The sequence below is a fragment of the Callorhinchus milii genome, unplaced genomic scaffold (genome assembly GCF_018977255.1).
Source record: "Callorhinchus milii isolate IMCB2004 unplaced genomic scaffold, IMCB_Cmil_1.0 Scaffold5, whole genome shotgun sequence".
Lineage (NCBI taxonomy): Eukaryota > Metazoa > Chordata > Chondrichthyes > Chimaeriformes > Callorhinchidae > Callorhinchus > Callorhinchus milii.
Window position 1 is genome coordinate 16,267,230 of NW_024704746.1, and position 15,919 is coordinate 16,283,148.

The 15,919-nt window shown below is 39.3% G+C and overlaps 1 protein-coding gene across 4 annotated transcripts in view; it reads left to right on the top strand.

Annotated features, from left to right (window-relative positions):
* adgrl2a (adhesion G protein-coupled receptor L2a) overlaps window positions 1-15,919 on the top strand; it is a 258,264-nt gene that overhangs the window by 221,920 nt on the left and 20,425 nt on the right. For 3 of the 4 annotated variants that reach the window (XM_042334875.1, XM_007887233.1, XM_007887232.2), the window contains 10 exons: window positions 526-629; window positions 2,651-2,836; window positions 3,039-3,077; window positions 6,529-6,712; window positions 10,279-10,401; window positions 10,644-10,846; window positions 11,162-11,335; window positions 11,683-11,892; window positions 14,253-14,473; window positions 15,548-15,614. In XM_042334875.1, coding sequence (XP_042190809.1) covers window positions 526-629; window positions 2,651-2,836; window positions 3,039-3,077; window positions 6,529-6,712; window positions 10,279-10,401; window positions 10,644-10,846; window positions 11,162-11,335; window positions 11,683-11,892; window positions 14,253-14,473; window positions 15,548-15,614 — 1,511 coding nt within the window. The remainder of the gene's footprint in view (window positions 1-525; window positions 630-2,650; window positions 2,837-3,038; window positions 3,078-6,528; window positions 6,713-10,278; window positions 10,402-10,643; window positions 10,847-11,161; window positions 11,336-11,682; window positions 11,893-14,252; window positions 14,474-15,547; window positions 15,615-15,919) is intronic. The other variant, XM_007887235.2, reaches the window with a different exon arrangement.

A 15,919-nucleotide genomic window follows, 5' to 3' on the forward strand; every position in this document is an offset into this window, starting at 1 on the left:
CAGCACCACAAAAGTTTTGCCGATATTATGTGCTTAAGAACTTCTGCACCAAACTAGTCCAGTTCTGCACTGTTGTATGTGATCTGTAATATCAATTTGGTTCGATAATTTTGAATGTTTTTTTATATCTACCTTCCTTCCCCCAAATATGCAAAATAAATTCTGGCGCACACATGTTCTACAAAGAAACTACGTTGAATGTTAGTCACTCACATAAGAACAGGTTGGTGGCAATGGCTTCGGCAATTTTGTGCAAGCAGTAAAGATCTAAATACACAGGTCTTTCAATGTATGGTCTTTGCAGGATTATAATCCAGAGTTTTGTGCATGCACCTTTATTCACGGATACTATTACTGACTAAACCTAGGGAGAGGGAAATACAAGTTATGTAATATATATTAAATAATGCAAATTTGGTTTTCTTATATTTAAGATAAACCACTGTTTGAAGACCATTAGCGTTTTAAATGCATAAAAATAAACATTGAAGGTTTATCTCATTTGCTCTGCTTTATTTCTTGCAGGGACTGCCTCTTATCTCTGTGTGGTTTCCACAGGAATGTGGAACCCTAAGGGCCCAGATCTGAGCAACTGTACTTCACACTGGGTAAATCAAGTGGCTCAGAAGGTTTGTTTCAAGCTTTTAAAATCCCATCCAGTGGTGATTAAAACACAAAATCGTCAGGACTCGATTGTTGAAATCCTCGCTAATGTGTTATTTCCAAAAGTATTTACATTGTATCAGCTGTAAGCCTATTAATGCTGCTTTTATTTTCCGAGTTTGCCTGCAGAGGCAAGGCTGACTCTGAAGACTAAGCGGATGAATTTCCCAGTCCCGCATTATCCCATATCCTTTTTTGGAATTTGCCTCTGAAGCAAGTGACTTCTGTCTCCAGGAAGAACAGGCCTTGTGCGGAGTGAAATTACATGGTGATGTTCTGTGCATCCTTGTATGTGTGCACAACAGATTTAGACGTTTATTATCCCAATTGGCACTTCAGTGTAGGTAGAGGAGTGGCGTGATATCAGGTACATCTTTGGTCCTTGTGCTACCATTATTTTGGGGGCGAGCAGTGTTCTTAAACTTTCAATCAAACTCTTTACAGGTGTGCAAAGTGTCTGACGACACAAGCCACAAGCGCCTTGAAAAGGAACACAAATTGTCAGTACCTCTACTTTGGTGGCACAAACCCTGATCCAGAGGCACAATATTAAAGCAGCATTAGTTTTCTTGTGTATTATTGGTTGCTGTAGTTGAGAATACAACTAAATAACACCTGCATGCTTTAAGCATAATCAGATATTCCAGATGTGTACAGCCTTGGGAGTTATGTGGCAAAGTGAACCACATAACCTGGGCTACCAGACTAAAAACCATTGACAACCTGCAATTCATCAGCTTTTACATTCAGCTGTGAGGATGAAAGAAACAGGTGTGAGCTCTCCCAATGGCTAAGTGAGGAAAGGCACCATCTGGTGCAGCACTCGACCATTCAGACCAGAAGGTCACCCAATTTGTAATCCCTGCCTTTGCTGAGTTAGCTGATCTCAGCAGGGCAGCCTTTGGGGAGCAAGAGTTGGTGTCAGTGGGCCTGGGCAAGGAAGGGAAAATCAGTCCCTGCTGACTGTTACCTAACTGGAGAGTGTATTTGTGTGGATTTTAGATTAGCACATATTGGCCTTGCTTGTGATGCGCTTTCTCCCTCGCCCCCAAACCTTAGATACAACGGCAACATAAAATGTAGACTCACACCTGAAGAATGCCCATGTTGGGAGGGGGGGGCAAGGGAGAGAGGGCAGAGCCATGAAACCGTGTCCCTGAAAAAGATTCAGAATATTCCAAAGATGAAGAGGAAGGAAAGAAAAGGAAAATTGGCAACAAGAGAATGTGGATTTGTGGCTCAATTGGATTGAGTCATTGTAAATTTAAACCTTATTTATTTTGCCTTTGATGTAACACTAACACCACAAATACTCAAATGCTGCTTACTTCGATAAGCGTAGTAATGCTCCCCAGAAGGATACTGACAAGTGGCAGCCTCTATTATTCTGTCATTATCCATTCCGTGTTAAATATTACAGTCTTACAGGAGCCGAGTTCCACTCAGTGTAGATCTTGCTAGCAGAATGCCTTAGCCCATCATTTATTTGCTGTATCCCTTTTAGCCATTTTATGTGAAGAATAAATTTTAAAAAAAGCTTCATTGCAATCAGCAGTCATCCATTTGTATCATCTTGTATGTTCCCTCGACCTCATGCTGTTCACTGCTGTGGATAATGGGACTCGTTCTGGCAGTTTTGCTATAGCTCTCTGGAGCTCAATCTATGTATTCTGTCAAATACATAGATTGAGGTCTACATTTAGTACATTTAGACAAAATAAGGCATTCAAACTGTGCTGCATACCCTCACTACTAAACTGGTAGCTGCTTTCACCCAAGAAGTTAGGCTGATAAGTTTGATTTGTCAGAGTGGGCAGGATATTATCAACCTCAATTAGCTGTACATGTCCATGCATGGCTACGTCGCAATCAATTTCAACACAGCAGTTACCAGACATGGGTATGTGCTAATGGGAGCCGTGAGCTGCTGATTGTAAAAATATTTTTTTTTGAAACCACACTGAGAATATCTAACTTATCATTACAGATTAGAAGTGGTGAAAATGCCGCTAACCTAGCAAACGAGCTAGCCAAGCACACCAGAGGACCAATTTATGCAGGTGATGTGAGTTCATCAGTTAGACTGATGGAACAGTTGGTTGATATCCTGGATGCTCAGCTACAGGAGCTACGGCCGAGCGAAAAAGATACTGCGGGTCGTAGTTTTAACAAGGTAAGGCTAATGATGTATAAACGTTTACTTTTTTTCAAAAAAGGTGCTTCCTTCATACAAAGAAACTACCTCTATTTGTGTATTAGAATGTCTCTTCTAGGTCCTTTGTGCTCTAATGCAATAGTAACCAATGCCACTCTTCTTTCACTAACCATTTTGTGTTTCTATTTTTAATGAACTCTGCTGTCTATAAATGGAAAAGCTCCAAAAAAGAGAGAGGACATGCATGGCATACATAAAGGTAGCTGATCTGTACTGTCACTTTCTTCTCCTTCCTCCCAACTGCTTGCAACTAAGCCGCATGAAGTCCCTGTGTCGCTACTTATCCTGCTCAGATATTGGGCTCTACTTTCAAAATTGCCGCAGATCGATTTTTGTTGGCAGTCTTTTCTTTTTGTCAAACTTTGTTACCATTGTTTGTCTTCTCACCATTTCGGAGCTTCTATGGGTTGGGGTGATCCATATCCTATAAGAGTTCTGTTTGCAAATTTTTTGCCGGAGTGTTGATATTCTTGAATCAATCTTGAGACATTCTGCAGGGATCTACAACACCCCCTCCCTACCACAAACAAAATGCTCTTGGTCATCAGGAGTAAATGAAACATTTTTGCTGTAGAGAAACAAAGGCATTTTTTTGTTGTTATATTTATGTGCGAGTGTGTTATACAAAATGTCTGCAGCATTTTTGGAAGTATTAAAAGTGAACATTTGAAAATTAGGTCCAAAGTTCTTTTCCGCATTGTATCACCAATACTGCAAAATTTGTCTTGATATTTCCTGTGGATCTGGAATTGCATACAGATGTACCATTAATGTCAAGTTGTGTAGCAACAAGACAACAAAGACGATTTATTTACTGTGCTTTGCAAATAGGTGTGTAGATAAACAGCAGTGCAATGTAATATTTTCCCAGCAGGTGTTGCAATGGCTTTCCCAGCACAGCTGAGTTATTATTTTGTACATGATATATACATAATGGTCAGTTTAAAGGTAGCACAAATTATAAGAATTTGTAATGTCCACACCATGCTTTCTTATTTTATATGTTAACTGTTTAGCTTTTGATGAAAATAGATTTTATAATGTTATTGGCCAGGGCATCGAAGAAACTCCTTTTGATTTTTAACATCCATCTAATAATAATAACAATAATCCTTGCATTTGATAAAGCGATTTATCACGCCTCCGAGAAGCCTCAAAGTGCTTCACAGGATACACTGTAATGTGAATTGACTGTATTATAAATAGGCATACGGGATCTCATTTCAACGTCTCATCCCACTAATACACTGAGCGTTACCCTGGATTGTGAGCCCATTGTCCCGAGATGGAGCTCAAACCCAAAACCTGCAGCCTTGCATCCTATCAACCAAGTCAATCTGTCACCTCGGGTTTCTAGTGAAGCTGAAGTTTAAAACTTTTGTCTCCCTTTCAATGCCTCGTCTGTCTGTACCAGTTACAGACTTGGAACCAAATGGAGTTTACATTTCCCTGTTCAGATAATGCTACACTTACAAACCCGTTAAATTACAATTTGCTTTTAATTTCAAATAAATTCACTCTTTGTAACAAAGGGTTCATTTATACTGCAGATCAGAAATATAGAGCTGTATTTTTATGTAACTAAAAGGAAAGGCCTCAGCAGACCAATTTCTCTACCTCACAGTTGATGGCTGTGGCAGAACTAGTATTAGCATTTTGACTATTCTGTCGCCCATTAGAGATGAAAAAGCCTTTAATGCCACATCTAAGTATCTTCCACCTGCCAGCAAGGTTATAGTGGCTCGAAAACCAGACAGAAAGAGGATATTAAGATGGATTAGGCTAATTAATCTTATACCGACAGTAGCCTTAGCGGAGTTTTTCTAATCATTCATGCACGCACAATGCGCTCTGTAAAATCACCCTGTTTTTATTTGCATAAAGTGTCTTGTTAATGGATCTGCTACATTAAAATTGATCAGACAAGGCATATGTAGTCCGTACCATTTACTCAGTGAATTGCAGCATCCTAAAACACAGTGGCCCAGCAGCACTTCCTTCCTATGCTTAATTCACTGTTGCATTATCTGTACATTAGAACCAAGTAGAGCCACAATTGATTAACTGATTTAGTTGATTAAATGTAATTACTTTCTGACGGGATTTTAATGGTCTCCTGTTGTTTTTTTCTTACTTATTTTTAAAACTTGAAAATCCATCCCATGACTAGTGACCTGTGCCGTATCCAGTCAAACCTTCTTTTATTAAAGGGAAATGACCCCATAAAGCATCGAGCAGGAGCTCAGCTTCTATCCTCTTGATGTAAAAGTAAACTAATGCATTCATGCTTTGGATAGAAAGTGAACCTCTTTTTCATTCCCACCAACAATTCCCTGTGCATTTGGTGCAAGCAATTAACATGTTATTTAATTAATGATAACTTAGTTCAGTGATGCAAGCAAGAATCTCTCTATTTCCTACAACCCCCCGACCTCCATGGAGGTGTAATGTTGAATGTTCTCTCACAAAACTGTTCTTTCTGTTGCATTTTCCTTATAGCGATGCTGCCAGTGACAGCTCTAACCCCTAAAGCAGGGGTGTGAGGCGCTGAGACCCACCTAAATAGGTGGTAGACAGAAGCACTTGTGGAAGGAAGCAACACTAGACTGTGGCTGAGCCCATGAGTACACTATAGTGGTGATGCTTCTTGCTCACTAGCCTGTATAGACTGGACCTTCTCCAGATATTAGCCTCCAAAAACAGTCATGCATCATGACTGCAAAATGATTGATAGATTCCATGGCACCCTCACCTTCTGGCAATATTTTTCAGATGGTTGGATAATGCAAATGTAGCCCTCTCTTTTCTCAACTACATACTATTACAATAAAAAATAGACAGCCATCTCATTCATATCATTAACCTGCTAAGCATCCTGGCAAGCTACACACGCTCAGCTGTGATGCTCCCATGGTTGAATAGCCTGCCAACACTCACTGTCAAAGCTCACACATGAATAATGACCATTTGGTGAGGTACTGAGAGCAACCAGCACGGTGGAACCTTGCCCACTGTGGAACAAGGAAAGGCGGGTGGGGGGACTGCTTTCAGCAGAAGAGGAGGTGAGGGAGGAGAAATTGGTGAGGGAGAAAAAAAAATTAACAACAAATTGCTTTAATTATTCTCCATGTAATATTTAAAGTTGTTTACTAATCTTTTCTCTGCTGGAGCTACATTTTCCATTCCCTAATCTGCATTTTCTTATAATTTTTTTAAAGCATCAAATATTTGATGAAGGGGAAAAGACTCAATACCGCCTACACTTTTGCATGCAATAAAAACGGTTAATAAAACTTTGAAGATCACTAATATTTTTTTTACTTTTCTTTGTTTCATATTTTAATTCATCAATATATAGGCTCTGAATTTGTAAGTAATGGAGGAAAACTCATCTCCATTGAGACCTCACACAGGTGAGGTGAGAAAGCTAGAAAATAACGAAACATTAAAATACATAAATCATTTGCTACAGAAACATTCTCTACATAATTGCCTTTGTGTACTGCCGGATCTGCTAGGTTGCTTTTGTTGCTTTCCTGAATGTCTACATTGAACACACGCTGCTTTATTGCATATTTGAAAATGCCATGAAATGTCTAAGCAAACCTGCCGTGAAACGGTACTAATGAGATTTGTTTCAATGGATCCAGGCAATTGTGGACACTGTTGACAACTTGTTGAGAACTGAAGCACTGGATTCGTGGAAAGATATGAATTCAACTGAGCAGGCTCACACTGCCACTATGTTGCTGGACACGCTGGAGGAAGGGGCTTTTGTCCTGGCAGACAATCTGATTGAACCAGCCAGAGTCAAAGTACCCACTGATAATATAGGTGAGTGGCACGTATGTTAGAGTGGAGATACACAACACAGATCTGTCAGGTTCAATTGTGATAACTCTTCCTGTTTGTAAATCAAACACATGACACAAATGCTTTCGTGAGGCCAAAAAAACAGAAGGTGGAATCATTGCCCGTCTGTCTTTGACAGAAGTGATATATTTCAAAAGGGAATAAATGTCAACATTCCATTCTGTTGCAAGGAAGTTTGATGATAAACGGGTTTTCCTGACCTGAATAATCTGCAGATCAAAGAGACCTCAGCTGTTAATAGTGAGCATGAAAAGACTTTTGTATGTTAGTGAGAGAAGGTATCATTTCATTCAGACATTTAAGAATACAATCATGAAGAAAAGAAACAGGAATGAGCTGCAGACATTGAAATCCCACTCTTCAATCTACAGATTGGACACAAAGATTGCAGATTTTATTTTATACAAACAACCCCCCACACTGCTCAAAATTATGTAAGTTACATGTATAGTGTAAGCCTCTAAATCCAATGTGGAACGACCCACAGCAAGCAAACATTCAGTTCATCTGTTACTTTGAAATGCATACCATTCAAAGTACTGTATCCACTCTGATCTCTTACCAGTAAAAGACAAATGTAAGTTTCCAACAAATGGTTATTTTCTTATCCCGAACAGCAAAATTCTGTTCTAGATTTTAAAAAAAGCAAAACCAGTTTGGGTTTGGATTGACCACTTTGGGATTACACCTATTGCGTGGCGTGAGTTGGCAGATATGGAGGAAACTATCTATTCAAGAATTGAGGTTGTGGAGTAAATACTCGACCTGTGATACGTAACATATCATTGAAAAATGCGACCAGTTTTAATTATCGATTAGTCCACGTATGTAACTGTGTCATGCATGGGACTTCCAGTGACTTTGGAGAGCAAGTTGGTAGATACCAGCTTATTTGGGATGCGTTAGGCCACATGCATTGTTGTATGTTGAGCAATGCTATTATTAGTAATATATTTTCGAGATCTCAACTGCCCAAATAACAGTAACGGAGGTCACGGGATATGCCTGTATATGTGGTAACCTTGCTGCCAGCCTTTTCAATTGTTCTACTGCTGCATTGTGCTGGTAGCGGAGATTACATAGAAAAATCCTTACGACGTTTTGCCAATGACCAAATGTGGTTGAAGTGGACTGCTTAGAAATGTCGGCAGATGTTAGGGGATGTGTGGAATGTCATAAAAGTCTGGACTCTCCAGCCCAACCCCTTTCATTCCAAAGTTAGACCTACGTGGAGGCAACAGGAGATCAAAATATGAAATGATGGGAAAAACGTCCGTTTTGCATTACAAGTTGCCTCCAGAGTTGGCCTTTCCTCAGGAGGTGGACTCGAGATATAAAAACATTGTACATGTTACTACCCATTGCTGGAAATGCCTAGAAGCAAATCAGACTGTTTGTGTCAGCAACCTGATGCTGTGGGGCTGATTTTAAATGGATTTTAAATGGATTTTTGAGGCAAGAGCTATTACCTCAGCCAGATTGGAGTAATTAAGTCTGCACTGTTTATTCTGTGGAATTGGATGTAAAGTGGTTGTAAATTCAGAACAAATGTGAACTTTAGAGATATACTGTAAACAAGGCATCAAAAGTGCCTCAGGTAAAGAAAGTCTTGGAGTCATTGCGCAACATCACATTGTATCCTAACAACTTGCAGTCTAATAAACATTGGAAATTGAGAAAGAAAGTAAAGCACTGACAGATTTAAGAACTTAAACCAGCAAGGATTGAGGAAAGGTCATTTCACTACTGATCCCTATTGGGAGTCAATGATTGTGTTCAGTCTGTGGAAGGAGGGACTGATGTACTGTATATCCTTCCACAGGCTGTATGCAATCATTGACTCCCATTGGCTTATTCTATAAAACAGCACAATATTTATCTCTCCTCCAGTCTCGTATACACTACCAATGTTTATGGAGTGCCTAAACATCTGTATCATTGTTTACTTCTCTTACCCCACATCAGAACCCATCTAACCCAAGCCTCGTGGACATCTCAGACTTTGAGTTTCTTCGCAACAACGTTTGACTGAAACCTCATTATGTTGTATATCGACCCAAAACTAAGAATGTATCTCCCGTATATCAGTTACCTGACCAAATGACTTAATATCATCAGTACGAGCAGTTAAAATTGTCAGGCAGGTAGCCTGGACTGTTGAATGAGGTAGCCTGACTACACTATGGACCATTTTCCTCATTTCTTACCTTTTGTGCAACCTCTCGCAGTTTCACCAGCAGGAATTAATCTTGCACACCCAAGATAAGACTCTCAGCACAAACATAATATGAATTCGGTTGAGTCAATTTGAATTCCAAATGAGAACCCTACTAGGAACAGATAAATGTGGCAGTTAATTCCAGTCATAACTAAAACCTGATTCTACTCAGGGTACAGCTGCATGGCCTAACTCTGAATTACAGTGAGTGTTATTGACCAGGTGTTCAATTAATTATTGGCACCTTCAACTTGCTTGCTTAAAGCACCTTTAAATAATGCTTTGCATAAGGTTTTTGTGTTTGCATTGATACTGATATATGAGCTGCAGGAAAGTATTTGAGGGCATATTCTCAGTATATTCTATGTGTTAATATGCTTCAATTGATGAGGTTGTTTGTCTAGGCAATAAGTGACAAACAAGCATCTCAAAGTATTGTGAAACAATAGCACAAAATTCCTCCATTCATTCAGAAGAGAAACGGTATTCAGTACCGGTATTCCAATTAAATCAAGTTCAGTATCACAAACTGCTGTACTTACTGGCACTGAAAATGTGGAGTATGGTTAGATTGCCTGCAGTCTCACCGCATGGGACAAATATGCAAAAGATGCTTAACTTGTCAAAAGAAAGAATAAAGTTGCAAATCTTGCTTGTCCCCCTGTTGAGTGCACTCTTATTATCCAGCAATCTGAAATCCAAAATTGACCCTGCAGAGCAACTGTGTTCAGTGTATCACAGACTTGAGCTGAAAAGGGAAGGTGAAAGGTTTGACACATATCGGTTGCATTGCGGTGGTCTGCTTACCCTTCCGACATGGGTGCTCGTGCATCTGTGCACCGAACCAAGACCAGAATGCGATGGTAACGGCAGAATCTTATTTATATTCCAGCACTGTCAGCAATGCAGTAGTGTTGTAAAATAATCATGACAAAGAGACATCCCAAGATCCATCAGAGAATTTCTTGACAAGTATGTCTCTTTGTGACTGTGTAAAGGTAAATTTGTTGTTGTTTAAGCCCTGTTTACACAACAATGGAGTTGCTGAGTCGGTGTCCTGTCTTAACCAAAACAAAGCCTGTTCCTTAGTTTTGTCTGTGGAGGTTTACTAAATACCACTTGCTTTCTGAGCATGTCAGTGCACATCCTTTGAAATGGAAGGATGGTGATAGCAGAATAATGATTTTTCAGCTCATTGTCTGACACTTTGTAATCTGACTACACTGTAAAAACTTCTGTTTGCTTCTCTCTCTCTCTCACACACACCCGCTCTCCTTCCCAAACTATAATTCGTATCTGGCTGATCCAGTTCTGGAGGTGGGTGTACTCAGCACGGAGGGCCAGGACCAGGACTTCAAATTTCCCCAAGGCAATATGGGTGGGAATTCGATCCAGCTCTCAGTCAACACTGTCAAGCAAAACAGTCGCACCGGTAAGCACAGGGCAGCAAACCAGATTCCTCCTCAAGTCAGGATTACTGCTCTCGACTAAATTTGTTTTCATCTTTTTTCCCCCCGTGTTAAACATGTAAAGGTAAGGATTTTACTACTCTGGGCTAACTGGATTTTATTAGCTATAAATAGTCGATCACGTGAAGGTAAAATCAAAGGGGTGAAGATCAAAGCATACTGTCAAAAAGATATGTTTGAATCGTAACCATTTTTTTGCCAACAGGTATAGCAAAGCTAGTGTTCATTCTGTACAAAAGCTTGGGCCAGTTTCTTACCACAGAAAATGCAACAATAAATCTAGGTGATACAAACGGACAAAACTATTCCATCGCAGTTAACTCCCACATCATAGCAGCTTCTATCAACAAGGAGTCTATCCGTGTGTTCCTGTCTGATCCAGTAGTTTTTACGTTGGAGCACCTTGATGTAAGTTGACTCGCTGAGTTAAATGAAGGTCATAAGATTAACATTGTTGAATAAAAATGGAGTGCAAATGTGTCTTATTAGAATGTGAACACATCACTGAAGAGTTGATTTAGTCACAGAATCTGTATTAAATGAGTTTGCTCCACTGATTAGTACTGCCTCTTTGCTCTAAATAAATGCCTGCTCTTTAATCAGTTAGATTTTGATAGCCGTATCTTTCAGGTCTAAAAATCTGAAATAATCTGTGTGGTCTGCAACCTACATGAGAAAAAGCTTGACATTTTCTTTCCGTTTCTTCCTTGCAATTTATTATAGCCCGACAACTATTTTAACGCAAACTGCTCGTTCTGGAACTACTCTGAACGAACCATGATGGGTTACTGGTCCACCAAAGGTTGCAGGCTGGTGGACACCAATAAGACTCACACAACCTGTGAGTGTCACCACCTGACCAACTTCGCAATCCTCATGGCTCACAAGGAGATTGAGGTGAGTCCATAATGCATTCCTCAGACTCATTCTCTCCACAAAGCAACATCCTAAATGCAGACAGCATAAAGTACAGCTGCCTTTTCCCCCAATTGCATTATTGTTTGCAGACAAGTTCCCCCCCCAACCCCACCCCACTTTTTAAAAAAAAATACATGAATCACTTCCTGTAAAAAAGGATTAGTCGATGATTGACGATCATTGAGCATTTAATTCCCAGTATCGCCTATAAAAGAAGACAGTAAATTTCTGGCAGCTTCCTGCTGAAATGATGAATGGAAACATAGCTGATCTTCTGTTTGTATTGATAAACCGCCATATTAATTCTGACCATACTTCATTTCCAGTACAAAAGTGGAATGCATGAATTGCTCCTCTCTGTCATCACCTGGGTGGGGATCGTCATCTCCCTGATCTGCCTGGCTATTTGCATCTTTACTTTCTGCTTCTTCCGAGGTCTCCAAAGTGACCGCAACACCATCCACAAGAACCTGTGCATTAATTTGTTTATTGCTGAATTCATTTTCTTAATCGGCATCGATAAGGTTAAATACGAGGTAATGTGTCGCTCTTTGTATTGATTTTGCAATATCTTGGCCTTGGAAAATGGCATTTGTTTGAAATGAATGAGAATTTAAATAAGACTCTGTTCTCCTAACCTTGTATATCAAACTGCCGCAATGGCGTTATATAGGCTTATGATTCAAGGCCTGCTGAGTGGTGGCCATGTTTAACTGTGATATTGAATAATTGGAGGGTTTTAGGCAGTTCATAAATCAAGGTGCTGTTATGGGCTGTATCTCTGCTACCTTTACATAGACTCCCATGAACTCTCCATTCCTTAAAGACACATTGTGATGGGTCAGAGCTTTGCTATTTAACACCATCACTGTTTGTCTTTTTGATTAAAGAGCATTCTCCAGGATGTTTCATTGGGAGATTTGGTTATTGGCAATACAGAAAGTCAACTATAAATCCACTGATCTAGAAAATATTGAGTTAATTTTTTTGGGAGGGAGGCAGGAGGAGGGGCTTTTTCATATTTTCTCAAGTTTCTTTCCATCTGTGTCGAGGTGCTGTGTTCTTTCATATGGCATGACACCATTGCCTGAGGCAGCCCCCAACCCTCACCTTGTAGCATTCACTCTGTGTGGGAGATGGGTGCAAAGAGTCGGTATTTGTCCCTGACCATTTTGGAGGGAGCACAAGGACTCAGATGCTTAGTCCTCTATGTTCAATGTAAACTGGTATTCTCCAGTTTTACAACAACTGTATAACCATGGTGCAATCTGTTCACACAGTGATTTTGAGCAACATACAATCCTTTTTTGAATTGAGATATTAACACTTGAAGAACATTATTGAAATCATTAATATTGGTAACTTGGGTGTGCATTTAGCAGGAGGCTCTGAATGTGAATTGGTGGTGGTGAGGGCAAAAATTGGGATTTCTATTCTTGACTGACAACTCACATGACTTTACCAGTCAGTGCAGATGGGATTGTCTGCTAAACACCTAACATTTGGATCGGGACACTTATTCTTAAATTATCAGCCAGTAAAATAACTTATTTGTCAAATAGAATCTGAAATATTTGGAATTAAGACTATTTGGAGATTTAGAATGTGTATTGCATCAATAAGATCTAGTATTGTTTAGCAGTTACCTGTCTAATATATTAACAACATTTATTATTAAGGGTGTTAGGAACTCTATTGAAGATTTTAATTTGCTCTGATCCTAACCTGGAACATTCCCTTCTCGTATCTGAAGGCACTTCAGTGTGACTGCTCAAACAGTGAGACATTTCCACACCCATAAGTGTGCAGTACTGTTCTGTTAGGGAGTTGAAGTCCGGGGAGCATCACATTTTAGTGAGTGCAAATTAAATGGCACAATATGAAACTGTTTTGAACAAAACATCCCAAATTACAGAGTATTTTAATGCTTAATAACTCATCAAATCCTTGGTAATTTCTGTTCATTTACTTTTCTAATCTCTCGCCCTCCCTCATCAAAAATTCATCTTGTGGTATAACTATTTCAGAGGTCGGATAGATAAGATGCATATGCGATCTGCATTATGTTTTTTTAATGTAATTACATGGGAAAGTGATGAATTATTTAAAAATTGCAAAGTTTGAAATTAGGTTTGTGGTGATTAGTCATTTATATAAATGTCAGTGCTATGTTCTGAGAGTTTGGTGTCATTATAGTAATTTTTAGAGGATGTAGAGACGAAGGGATTGAGTTATTAATGTGACTTACACAGTAGAGTTCCTTGTTGTTTTCACTGAAACTAGCAATTTGGAAAACTACTCCTTCCAATCAGCTGAGTAGCCTGACCTTTCCCCTAAAACAGATGAGGACTGAAATAATTGTTGTGTTTGATTTCAGTCTTTTGTTTAATAAGTGTTCTAGAAAGCAAGTACTTGCATATTCTTAATAGTACCTTCTCACCTTGAATCATCTCCCAAGTGCTTCGGGTATTTGTTGGCAAACATGGCACCAGCATTTGCACAAGTATTTGCGCCAGCAAGCTCCCGCAAAGAGCATGAAGTGAGTGACCAATGAATCGGGGGGGATTGTTGGCCAGGACGTCGGGAGGAACTCCCTTTTCTTTTCGAATAGTCCATTTCCCTTCTCTTTAAAGTCCACCTGAAAACAGACAGACAAGGTCTTGGTTTTTAACGACCCAAATAAAGATGTGAGGTTCATCGAACAGTAACAGTTCTGATAATTCTGTGCCCCTGGCCTGCACTGGAATTCCAGCCTACACCACAAAATCCAGTCTCGAGGTGTAGGTGCTAAAATAAACTTTGGGCAGTAATTTTCCAGCAGTTTGAAAAGTAGTGGTTGAAGCCTATGCTTTCTGTTATTTATTTGTAAAGATAAATTAATGTTTGTCTGTTGCAGATTGCCTGTCCGATTTTTGCTGGCGTGCTGCACTTTTTCTTCCTTGCCGCATTCGCCTGGATGTGCTTAGAAGGCGTCCAGCTCTATCTCCTGCTGGTGGAGGTATTTGAAAGTGAATACTCTCGGAAAAAGTATTTTTACCTCTGCGGTTACCTCTTTCCAGCTATTGTTGTGGGAGTCTCTACGGCTATCGACTATGAGAGTTATGGAACAGAGAAAGCGTAAGTAATGGCAGGCAGCTTAAACATTCGGCATTTTGTTGATCACAAGGAGAATTACTGGAAGCTAGGCAGTCTGTCAGCAGGATACAGACAGCAAAACAAAAGCGCTATGTTAATAGAATGGATGCGGTGCATGCAAATTGCATTCAAGTAATTTGTGATTCTCCAAGCGCACCAGGATTGTTGTACTGGAAAGGCAGCAAGATTCCAGATTATGCACCCTCCCCGATGCACAAAAGACTTGACCTGAAACAAATTGGAAAGTAAATACTTCTTGGCTATAAACGGACACTAAGTGAAAACCTTCTCAAGCAAAAATACCTGACTAGCTTAAGAGCATGGTTTCAGGTTAATGCTTCATTAAATACCTTTTGTGCAAAAAAACCCTCTCCCCACCCCCAGCAAACTAATTGTTTTTGTTAAAGCAAGCAATGTTTTGTGTTTTTTGTGTTCTGTTGAATTTTACTATCCTGTCTGATGTGTGTGTGTGTGTGTGTTTGTGCATATATTGAAAACGTGACCTTGAATATGCTTCTTCAGCTTATTACTGAAAGAATTATCCTGAAGACACGCCATGTTAATGGAAGTCTCAGATTCTGTTTCCATTACAAAAGAAAATGGACCATCTTCCAGGACAATATTGGATTCTACTCTTAGAATTGTGGCCACTATGTGCACACCCACATAAATTGAACAAATGCTATCCGGTTAGGATTAATTGGACATCAAGGGTTAAATTGTAATATATCTAAGATGTAAAGGCTTTGAAAATAGACTGAAAAGAAAGTTTTCTTTTGAAAAATAACCAATTTTTGATACTGAAGTCAATTATTTCTAATCGATTATCATTCCTGGCTGCCTCAGTTCCTTTTTAAGATCAAAAGTTTTATCAAATTGAATTGATCTTATCTGGGTTTGATGGCATTTTGAAAAGCATATTTCTATCTGGCCAGTTTAAGTGTTGTATTTTTAGATATCCTAGGAAACAGTAATAACAATCCCCAGCTAAATTGTAACTGGGAATTCTTTTGAAATTGAATTTTGATTAATTATTTCTTTTTCCTCTCACTACAGCTGCTGGCTGAGAATTGATAATCACTTCATTTGGAGTTTCATTGGACCAGTTACATTTATTATTATGGTGAGGCCATTGGCTTTATTAACTGCTTGTTTTATTTTTATTTCTGCATTTTTATAGGTTGAAAGCCCAAGAGAAGGGTGTTTTAAGGGGGCCTTTATAGCCACAAACAATGTCCTTTGTTGGCTGGCACAGAATATTTTAAAATAAAGCAACTTTCAACACTTAGGGATTTGAAAATATAGTGTTTGAACTTACCAGATGCAGGCTGAGTGATATTTCCACTTGCCATCAACAGATGCAATAACATAATTTGCATTCTGCTTCACAATGTAAATCATCACGCTACATAATGCAGGGCAGGAAAT